Genomic DNA, 11,477 nt, shown 5'->3' with positions numbered 1-11,477 from the left:
ATTACAAAATATTATCGTTGATTAAGTTACTACCTTGCATATCTTATTGCCTGGATGTCTAACCTTCATTGATGTATCTATGCTAAAGTGAAGTTTAACAGCTGTGGCTTGTCAGCAAGGTACAGGAGCATTGTGTTTTCCTGTTATCTCTTCATACCGAAAATTCCCAATCCAGCAATGAAATGAACACCAATACGACAGAATCAAACAACAAAGTTTCCCTGTTTAAACTCTGTATTTAATGACAGTAAAGCCTGACATCTGCACTGCACTAAGCCACAATAGCACTGAGACAAGTGACTGTACAAGTTTTGAGTTAGCATGACATGAACACTGTCAGTATATAGGTGTGTAGTAGGTATCTCTCATGGTGACAAAACAGTTGCATACAAACTCTACATAAAATGACAGTTTTGTTAGGAATATGAAAGGGTTAACATGGCAAGGATTTAATACATGGAACATATTTACAGGTGAAATAAATAAAATGAGTAACATATTTTTTTACAAGCGACATATCGTGATCTCAATCAGACTGCATACGGCTGACTAGCATAGCATTTGTAAACATGGAGTATAGTATGCTGCAAAAGGGACTCACCCAAGAAATTACACTCCTTTTTACTCACTGCTTAAAATCCATATAACATCATTTGTCCCTATAACTATGATGTCAATGAAAAGCCTCTATAGGCAGCCTGACAGTCCAATAGGTACAAAAACATAAAATAAATCATGGCAAATTACAAACTATACACCACCACCAGTAATGCATGATATAATCCTATATAATTCTACATTTGTGTGTATGTTTGCCACAACTTCAATGATCGGATGGGAAAAGCACAACATTTCTGTGGCCAACAATTATACTGTATTTGGCACACGTGTAGTAGGGAGATGGGGGGAGGTCTTCGACCACAGTACCTACAATGATACATATGAAACTAACATGTGTTTGTCAAAAGAATGTTTGAACAAACCAAGACTCAACAGTATCATTATAGGCACTTGCAGATCTTACAAAGTTCGTTCTTCAAGTTTTCCATCTCCCTGCTATACATTCTCACGATGACCGACCTTTAACCTGTACCACTCTATGGGTGATTCACCACACCAAGTTTATACTGTTTAGTATACTAGCATGTAAGAGTGTTAAAGGTCAACTAGTCAGAAATGCAGTCCTTTTCCATGCTTGAACAATATGAAGTCTATGGCAAACTCATATCCTTGATATCAGCTGATTTGGGTTGCAATAACTTCCTTCCAACGTTGGGGGGTGTAGATGTAATCCAACTGATATTGAGATAAAACTATTCTTATGTAACTAAACCTGCAGTTGCTGCCGAGGACGTCTACTTTACGTTGCTAAAGACTGGATTTCTGTCTTTTCATCTATTCACAAGCTTTACTTATGAGCTTCTAGCTTCATCTACAAATATAATCTGAGTTCTAGCAATATCCATAGCTGCACTTCTCATTCTTACAAGTAATTTAACCTACAGAACTACCTTGGCACTGTAACTACTGACTCAACTTAACTTTGGCATTTGCTTGTATCGTGATATGAAGAAAAAAACTAAAAACAATTCATCATGAACTTCATGCCTGTAACACTAAAAGTGATTAGGTAATCCATATTTGTACCTTGTACTGTCTCTTCTCAAACTTCACAGAGAAGGAGAATCAGGTAACCAATAGCCTCCAATATTTTGTCACATTTTCCACAGGAATATGGAGGACTAGAGGTCCTGCATGCCAGTCCAGATAGACTACCTGTTTAGATAACAAACTATGTATCTCAAGCAAAATACAGTACAAATGTATTAGGGTAAGTATAAAATAAACTATGACTTTCAATATTGCCAATTTCAAAGGGGCCACATGTCTAAAATGTCAATTTTTCCATTCTGCGGGAAGAGTACTATGATTGTATGAACAGAGCGACCCAAGGCCATATTGGGCTCTGCCTTACAGTCACTCTTCATAGAGTCTATCTCCCATCTACACGTCAGTCTCCGTGCAAGACGCTGTCCTGATGGCTTTTCTGCTGTGTGTTTCCTGCTCTTGTGGTCCACGGGACTCAGCAGAGGGACAATCTCCTGCCTCCTTGGATATTACTGGCTCTTCAGTACCAATTGTCCTGGATGTGTTTGTGTCTGGCTGACTGCACAATTTCTCATCTACGGTGTTGTGTGGAATCTCATCATTCTCTGTCTTCTCTTCCACACTGGTGCCGATCTCCACTGTAGCTATGGCATCAGTGTTTCCCTGCTCAGCTGCGCCCCCTACCTGCCCATCCTTGTCCTGCACTGATGCCTCTCCAGAAACATCAATGAAAGGCAGCTCATTCCACAACTCTGCTGTCTTTCTCCTGTTGTGGGGCTCATCCAGCTTCACCTCCTCGGTGCTTTCTTCATCTTTTACATCTTCTTCCACTCTTTCTGTCTGGTCATCGGATGCTTGTGCCTCGTCAGCCTTCTCTTCTATTCTGTCGTTCAGCTCGACGATGCACACTTCCTTCTCGGTGGCAACTATGGTGGGTTCCTCACTTCTTTCACAAGCAATTTCATCTTTCTCCGCATCTTCAATCAAGCCGATGTCGACCACACAAACCTTGCTCCCCTTTGCCACCAGACTGTGCGGTTCTCCCTCTGTCTCCTCTTCCTTGCCATCATTCTCTTTCTCTACATCTCCTGGGGATGTTTTCTCTTTGTTGTCTTCTCCTTGTGACTCGGGTGCTTGTTGGTTCTCAACTTTACCTTTTCCAGCGTTCAGAGGTGTGCGTCTTCTGAAGGCAATTTTTCTGACTGTGCTCGACTTCTGTAAGACATTGGGTAAGCATGTTAGTATCTGAGGACAGGCAATTGCTAATTAACTAACATTCACCATGAGTATAATAAATTAGTAAACCTGTAGTTGCCACCAAAAAGATTCTCCTCACCTGAAGGACCCCAGACGTACCTGCAAGTGTTACCTGCTTTAACACCTGACCGTTACAAGAGTAATATCTGAGCTGTTTACTCACTCCAACATTCTGAAAGTCTCCTGTATTTTTTTCCACCTTGGTCATGACACTCTACATGTACTGGAGACTTCTCCCACCTACAAGTACAGGAAGAATCATGTTGTCTTCCTGCATATGAGAAGATTCTACATTGATTGAACTCTTCTGTGTAATCATTTTTCCATTGATTATCCACATAATTGATATTCTGCACACATATTGCTTCTTTTTATGCCAGTATCCAACTTATATCAAAGGATTTGGAAACAATGAAAGAAACTGAATCTTTATGGATAAGCACCTTTTCTGTCTCGTCCCCATCATGTGCCTGTCTGTTGTTCTGCCCACACTTGACCTCAGAGAGAGGCCTACGTTTACCGGCCATGGCTTCCCTCAGCTTCTGCAGCCAGTTCTTCTTGTCGTGTTCATTACTGGCCTGTAGGGTGTGTGCCTGCCCTGCTGTGGGCTCCGCCGGCGCCACACGTAACACATGCTTCCCTGGAGAAGGAGACAGTAAACATTGGGGTTGTCAATATTTAATTGTCATAGACAGTGAGACATGTAATCCACCCAATGGTGACAATAAGTAGCGGTGGATACTTCTCACACTATTCCATTATTACGCTGAGACTCTTTATATGTTGAACTTTTCCTTACATTTCTAAATGCTGTATCTATTTTCTTCTGGTAAAAAACATGTGCATAAAAACACAGGGATTACAATATGAAGAGCAATTAAAATCAGCTAGCTGAACATGTTTCACCTTCATTGTAATGGTGCCAAGCTTGAATCTAAAGTCTTGACCAAAGGGGGTGATTTTCTATTTACTGTTAAATAAAGGGTACCCTAGTTTCTAAAAGATGTAGGCAGTAGTTCTCACCTCCATCCCTGGTCATGAGCGCCCCTCGGAAGGACCCGCCCATCCTGACCTCGCCGTCAGACAGGTCCTCCACCACCAGGTCTGCCAGGGGGAGGGGCTGGCGGTACACCTGGTAACACAGCTGGTCGTTACGGGTGGCCGGTCGTGTCAGCACCAGGATCTCATCAAACAGGAACACGTGCAGCTTCTGGGAGGGGAGAGGAAGGGTGGTGTTACACAGGATGGAGACTTGGGCAAACATATCAAGCAGCAAGAACCTACCAAATACAGAAAATAAGGAGTATCATTGACACAAGCCTTTGTTACCTGGTACACATACCACAAAAAAGCATGGGAGAAGTACTAGAAGATCATACAGGACTGTATATGTCAAAATTTCACTTAACCAGTAAAGTAAAACAATGTCAGTCTCTGACATTTCATAATTTCTTTTCTTGCCAATTCAGTTCAATTCTATTGTGAAATCAACTGGCAGAAGTACAGTACAATACAGAGACACCTGACTTTTATTTCTCAAACTTGCCCTAAGAGATGAAGAAGACTTTACGAACCGTTCCCCTGTTGTTCCTGAGGATGCCGTCACACAGCAGTAGTTTGGACTGTCCGATGAGAGGGTGTTCGTTCTTCTCATCCAGGTACTCCAGTCGGCTGATGTAGTACCGACAGTTCGACTCTCCTGTCTCCTTGTCCACCTGTGCTATCACGTCCTCTACCAGTGACACCTTTGAAGAAACGTAGCAAAAATTCTTAGAAAATTATCTTTTCCAGGGTTCTATAGGTATGCATCATTAAGAACTTTAAACACTGATTTCTAAGATTTGCTACAGAATGTACATGTTAATCAAGTTGTGTCATTTGTTGGTAAAGAACAGGGGAACTTACAGCTGTCTGCAGCAATGCCTTGTCTTCACTGTGGTCAGGAGTCTGAAAAAGAGAATAAAATGTTTCATGCCATCACAAAAGACAGATTTCACTTAATTTTGAAATGACAACAAAGTAATTGTGAACTCATTGAAATGTACTTTTTGACTTTCTGTACTTGAATCAATCTAAGGGGAAATGAAGAAAGCAAAGTGATACTTCTTTGTTACTTACATATTTCTGGATAGTCTTCAGGAGTAATGGATACTTCACAAGTCTGCTTCTGGGAACATCTGACAACATAGGAGAGATGGTTACTAACTTGATCAAGGATTTTCACATGACATACATCATTCTTACATCAGCCGTTTATAAAAATGGGTGAACTCAATAGTCAGATCAATCGGTTTGATCCAGTGTTCGATTTGCATATGGTAGGTTGTGGGTTTGACCCAGCCGATTCATGCCAAAGGCTTTAAAAATGGCACACACTTCTTTCTCTGCTTAGCATTCAGCATTTGGGGAAGAGTATGGAACACACATGGCTACCACTGGACTAGCCTCCTGCCGAAGTGATTGCACAATGTTGTGTGACCTAAGGCCTATGTAAGGTAGAAATGTCTGGATTAGAGATACAAACCTAGGAAGTTCCAGAGGTCGAGCTTGCGGCTGAAGGGAGACTCCAGACAGCGCTGTAAGAAGTCCTGTACTCGGTGGTCCTGTTTCTTCCTGTCCAGGAGAGTCTTAGCAGCCACCTGGTGGGCACAGTAGTCCACATAACACTTCAGACTGGGGATCTGTGGAGGCAGGGGAAATACATGCTGTTATCAGCACTATTGGTTTCTTTCACAAATACCATTGAAGGACCTAACTGTGGTTTAGACATTTCCATTAGATCTCCCCCTCAAAAAGACACAATCATTATAAAATTTTTGAATAAAAGTGACAAAAAATATGCTTTCTTTACAGATGAAAAATAGTTTGAAAGGACTATACCACACAATTTCAGTCAACCGGCTGTTTAAACTGGAAAACGATTACATACCTTTATATACAAATTATCATGGGACCATTTTACATCTATACTATAGCAAGTGTAAACCATTTCAGGAAAAGGCCACACACCCAGTCTATCATGGTCTGGCCGATGTTGTCTATCTTGCCATCTGTCCTCCGTGCTGCTTCCAGCCTCACCACCAAGTCTGGACACAGTAACACAGGGAGAGGATTATATATCAAGGCTACATGTACACTCATAATGTCAATAAAGCGTACAACTGATGGTATAAAAATACATTTTTACTTACAACCTTTAAAAAGATTTTTCAGGCAGACTAATGCCATTGTCAAAGCAGTGCTACACTTTGGTTTGTTATTACCTGAAGGTGGCCTTTTCATGACAGAGGAATCTTGGTCATAACGTTGTACGATTATTGTACAATCGCAAACTGAGGACACTCTTGGAACATGCGTGCTTGTGTTCTGACAAATTCAGCTGTCTTTTTACAAGAAAGGCCGCCTTAGATCCTGGTCTGCGGTTGGTTCTGTCACAGGCTGCTTGAAAATACTCGCCATCATATTGTTCAACAACCTTCTATGAATGTGACCAAGCCATAAGATGTTATCCTTACCTTTGTGGATAGGTTGGAGAGACAGAATGGTGCCAAAGATGATGTTGAGTTCCTCGTCAGACATGATTTTGAAGACACGCATCGCTTCATAGTATGTCTGTGTTTACAAGAAAAAATGGTAATTAGCACATAATACACGTAATGATAATTACTTTCAGAAAAAACAAACCTAGCTAAGTTAATTTCCACAGTTCTAAAATTAGTCATTTGCATACTTGCTGTCATGAAGCAATGCTTAGTTTTTTTACTTGGAAAATGAAACAAAACAGGGGACTATATATCTAAGTATTAAAAGCAACATGAAAACATAAAAAACAGTCCTCGCACCTTCTTAACCATTTGTAGATCTGAGACCATGTCCTTCTCTCCCTGGTACAGCTCAAACATGGCCTAACAAGTGAAGAAGAAAAACACATGGAGTCAATCTATGAATAACTTTAGACTGGAAACCCAAAACAGTTCAAAACCTCAAAAACAACTCCAGAAGGACTATTTCAGCATTTCCTAAATTGCAAGTTAGACATATCCATGCCATGTCATTGTTAAATAGTACCTAGCATTGAAATTCTCACATCTAAACCTTGCGTCAAGAAGACCCTGTACATGTTCATACCAAAATACAAGAATCAAGATTTAAGCAGGCATGAGGTGATTGATCAGATTTGGGAAGCCTATTATAAACTGTTTGGAATCCCACTACAAAGGATCATCTGAATCCAGGAGGTAGATTCGGGCAGGTTGAATCAGGATCAATCCCGTGCCTAGGTGAACCCGATTTGCGAGTCCTGGTATGAACGGGGTCTAAAATATATGCTGTCTCACCTCCTGGTGTCGGACCTGCTGCTGAGTCAGCACCTCGTTGCGGATGTTCTTGGCGTACACGTCGCTCCACAGCAGACTCTCCCGGCGCTTGGTGGGCGTGGGAGCGATGTGGTACGGCTTGATCGCAGTCATCGGCGACTCGTCTGTGCTCTTCCTGAAGCTGAGTGACCTCTGTACAAGACATTCAAAAACAACTTGATTCAAACAAATTTGATTTGATGAAAAGATTTCTCACACAAAAAGGCTGTGTTTTGTCTAATAGCACAGATAAGCTGTGCAATATATTTTCTGTACAGAAGAAATATCACAAGAAGCAATCAGTGATAAGCGCCCACAGTTGTAATGTAATGTAAGGCCCGATAGTAAGGGACAGTTGTAAAGTAGAAAAAATACAGTTTCATTTGGGTGTCAAAAGTAATTACTCCATGTACTGTAATTGTAAGTGACTTGGCAGCTAGATAGACTGGTGACTGTTATACACACTAAGATGGCCTTCTAATTGGGAAGTTAGACAAAGGGTAATGTTCAAATTAACGTTAATCCTTGAAGTGTTAGACTTTTAAATCGTCCAGGGGCTCTAATAACCTTCCCTAGTTTCTGAGTTGTCATTGATCCTTCAGATAAGGCAGGTTAGGTTGATATGTACATATTGAGCTGTCACATGTTGCACTAGCCATCTGGCTGGTCTACGTGCAGTATGTGAGGTAGAGGTTTGATGGATTGCTCAATACCATCCTTGCATTGAGCAATTGGTCCATTTAATCATGGCACCAATTTTAAAGGGTAACAATTGCCAAATTCATTTTGAAAAGACAGGTACTAGGAACACATTAACTTCAGGATTTCCAACCAACTCTGGCAGTTGTCATTTCTTAGTTGACCAAACATCATGTGGCAATAGAAATCACACAAAAATTACAATTGTCACTCCATGATTACAATGATATATAAAATTCATCATTATATCATGACCAAACCAAAAGGCTACATACCTGCAGTGACTGCCCAATCTTCTTAACAGGCTTGACTGGGGACAGCATTGATGCCAGTGAGGAGATCCTGGACAGTCCTCGTGTACGCTTGTTACTGGGCTCCTGTAAGTAAGTAGACGACTTTTATAAGCTGCATGCAGGACATTTCCACATGGAACCCAGGAAAGGATCTATACAAAGATTACTAGTAAGCTAGTAGACATGCGTGCCCTTGGTGGCTAAAAGTGCATACTGCATGCAGGAAAATTCTGTCACTCTACCAGTTCCAGGCTGGAACTGGGAGTGACACTTCCAGAAATACGCAGGAAAGGATCTACAAAAAAAAATGAAAAAGAGACTGGGCCAAACATGTACATTCTTGGTACTAGGCTCTGAAAAGTGCAAGGCGGAAACCTGCAACTCGTATGCAGGAAAATTCTGTCACTTCCATGTCTCAAGTTAACAAAATATGTAATACTAATAGTATTTGAATACAACCTGTCAGTTGACTACATTTGTACTTTTACAGGAGTCTGTCAGATTTCCTTGGAATAAGAATGGACCAAAGGAAGACAGCTGGACCACACCTGAACTACATGCTTGATGGGATGTCATCAATGTACTAGTAAATCATTTCCATCCTTTGCAAAGATTCTTATATATCAACAAGTAACTGTCAGTCCAACCTAGCCTGAGTCCAACCAATAGTATAAGAAAGACACCCCATTGATTTGGAAAAAAACACAATTTGTGTAAAGCTCTTGACATTTCCATCCGAAGTCTCAGTCTGGGAAAGTAATCCGAGACTCAAGTTTATACTACACTGCAATCGTTTCCAGTGGCTTCTGAGAAGGAATCAATGACATCATGAGGAAGCTATATCCTCTCCCCTCTTGGTTCCACTGTGTTCAACTTCCAGTTACAAATCCAACAATATGTCTCTAGCTAGTTGTTCCAGTCAGATTCCAGCTTCGAAACACAGTCAAGCTGTCCTATAGCCTTTTCTTCTTGAGATTCGGCAACATTACACGTTAAAACCTAACTTAGAAAGAAAGAATCTCCTCATCCTCTATCTTAACATCCATCACAATGCGAGAAACACAACCTGAAGCGAAGTAAGCCCAAGTCTTCATGGTGAACGAAGCAGACATACAATGTCAATAGACTCAACAGTTACACATTATGTGACATACAATTTTTAAGAAAACATATCACTAGTCTGTCCAGATACCTGTAAGAGGATTTCATTCTCTGGCACAATCTGCAAAACAGTATCTGTATGGAACGTTGTTGTTCTAAAACTCTGCCCAGGCTGCCGTCCACTTGTGCGGCACATACTGCACTACTAGTACATGTACCTGCACACAACCCTTCAGAATGGGAACTTGTAACAAAAGCCAGACTTGAAGTTGAACGCTGGGAACAGTTGAAGCAAATGTGGTGTGCATGACGTCCAGCCTTGGACATTCAGCCAAAAGTCAGTTGCAGTATCTGAGAACCAAGGAGGGGTTGACAGAGAAAATGCACAGCGACTTCAGAAATGTGTGGCTTGACAGTTTTCTCAGCAATACTGGGGCATGCTAATATAGCCATGCTTTTCCTTGTTTCTAACAGGGGCACTTTAAATTTTAATCATAGGCCAAACCATTGCTGTCTTTCTGAATCTACAAACTTACCGTAAGCTTAAAGACAGCACCAGCACGATCCCATATTGCCTGTCTACAATTCTACCAGCAAAATAATGTGGATTTAAAACAGTGTCAATTTGTGAAATGTGATTAGTGTTTAAATTTTACCTGGGGTTAGTTGAGCATGGCTATTTTAGACTGATACATGTACTAGTCTAGTACATGCATTACCCTATATGTGAAATGATTTCTAAAAAGCCCATACAAAATTGGGCACATGCATTTACCTACTACTCTATTAGTAGGGTCATATGTTGATGTCGTTAATAAATAAAGTGTAAGGGAGATTTATATGACGGGTGCTTCATTTTAATCCGATCCAGTCACATGCGGTTGAAGTCTAGACTCGGGTTGCTGGGGCGTAGGGACTGTGACACGTAGAATGATAATGAATGGTGGACATACTTCACGGGCCTTGTGGCTCACCTTCATGTCCAGGCTGCACACGCTCAGACTGTCCTCGTCCTTTCCACGCTTCCGCTTTCGCTGGGGAGAAATCAGAACTTATACTGTCAAGATGAGAATTGCATGTACACCATCTATTTCTTCCAAGTTCTAGTTTTCACTTTTTTAATGTTATTAGGAGTTAGATCTAGATCTGTGGAAACCTAACATTTCTCTTCATCAAAATTATGAAAATTACTTATTTTATTGCCATGATATAGTTTTGCAGCTACAGCATTAATTAGCTTTAATATAAAGTTTAAATTTGTAAACAAATTATCAATAGACGACTAAGATACAGATTACATATTGCCTTAAGAATAGCATACCAGAATGTCAGGAGCTGGGCTCGGGGTCAAGAAGGAACTCGACCTGGAGCGTCTGCGAAGGCTAGGCCTGCGGAATGGAGAACATCATACAACTTCAATGTCAGTATTTTAGATGGCATTGCACACAATACCTTACGAAAGGGTATAATCTAAGTGGAGCAGTCTGTACTGTAAGTTCCAATTTGTATGATTACTTCTAAACTCTATAGACAACCATTGACAATCTAGTTAACGTTAACACAAAGAGTAAAAAAAAATTTTTTTAAAGTTGTTTCATAAGATTTTTGCAATATAGAATCATAATATTTGAAAAAAAAAAATGCTGCATGTTACAAGTTATTTTACTTTCCTATGGATTGAGTTAAAGGATAAAGCTAATCAAGAAACTTTCAGGCTCTGGTTTCCTAAACTGGTGTTCTTAGTTTGTATAGCAAGTGTGCAGAACCTGTAACCATGATAGTTGTGTTTGACAGCCTTTGTTTCCCTGAGCTGTGGGACCTGGTGTTGAGAACCCTGTACAAACAAAGCCTATTCACCAGGACACTTCTCACCTTGTCCAGCAACATAAGCTCAGGTAACAACAACCTTCAGGTGAAGTCGTGAAGATTATGTGGACATCGTGAGAGAGTGTGAAGAGCTTTCGTGTGCAATAGTCAATAAAGGAAACAATGGGGACGCCATTGTTGAGGAAAGATATCCGGCTCTTGTACATGCACCAACAAGTATAACGACACTCAACAGATATTGTGGTAAAGAAGGACATTTCTCGTCAAAATACTAGTATTTAGCAACACTTTTCCCGTTGTAAACAAGACGAGACAATTCGCTGTACCTTAGCCTGCA

The 11,477-nt window shown here is 40.7% G+C and overlaps 1 protein-coding gene across 1 annotated transcript; it reads right to left on the bottom strand.

The window, feature by feature from the left end:
* Positions 1-216: 216 nt before the first annotated feature.
* LOC136435174 (rho guanine nucleotide exchange factor 3-like) lies at positions 217-11,361 on the bottom strand. The gene is made up of 15 exons (XM_066428426.1): positions 11,186-11,361; positions 10,635-10,701; positions 10,288-10,347; positions 8,195-8,296; positions 7,203-7,373; positions 6,708-6,770; positions 6,381-6,477; positions 5,875-5,951; positions 5,390-5,546; positions 4,984-5,042; positions 4,771-4,812; positions 4,440-4,610; positions 3,889-4,075; positions 3,309-3,505; positions 217-2,823 (listed from the first exon to the last, which is right to left on the bottom strand). The coding sequence occupies exons 1-15, from the start codon at positions 11,344-11,346 to the stop codon at positions 2,005-2,007; spliced, it is 2,430 nt and encodes an 809-aa protein (XP_066284523.1). The 5' UTR covers positions 11,347-11,361; the 3' UTR covers positions 217-2,004.
* Positions 11,362-11,477: the final 116 nt, after the last annotated feature.

Source organism: Branchiostoma lanceolatum, chromosome 5 (assembly GCF_035083965.1).
Source record: "Branchiostoma lanceolatum isolate klBraLanc5 chromosome 5, klBraLanc5.hap2, whole genome shotgun sequence".
Classification (NCBI taxonomy): Eukaryota; Metazoa; Chordata; class Leptocardii; order Amphioxiformes; family Branchiostomatidae; genus Branchiostoma; species Branchiostoma lanceolatum.
Note: the sequence above shows the minus strand (reverse complement) of the source record. Positions and strands in the feature narration are given on the sequence as shown.

Bases quoted from the DNA above. Each gene is read 5' to 3' on its own strand.
- LOC136435174 (XM_066428426.1), bottom strand. From the start codon at position 11,346: ATGTACAAGAGCCGGATATCTTTCCTCAACAATGGCGTCCCCATTGTT. The intron at 8,297-10,287 runs GTGAGCCACAAG...ACTTACTTACAG, and splicing joins TGTGCAGCCTGGACATGAAG to GAGCCCAGTAACAAGCGTAC. The intron at 4,076-4,439 runs GTTCGTAAAGTC...CTCCCCTCCCAG, and splicing joins TCAGGAACAACAGGGGAACG to AAGCTGCACGTGTTCCTGTT.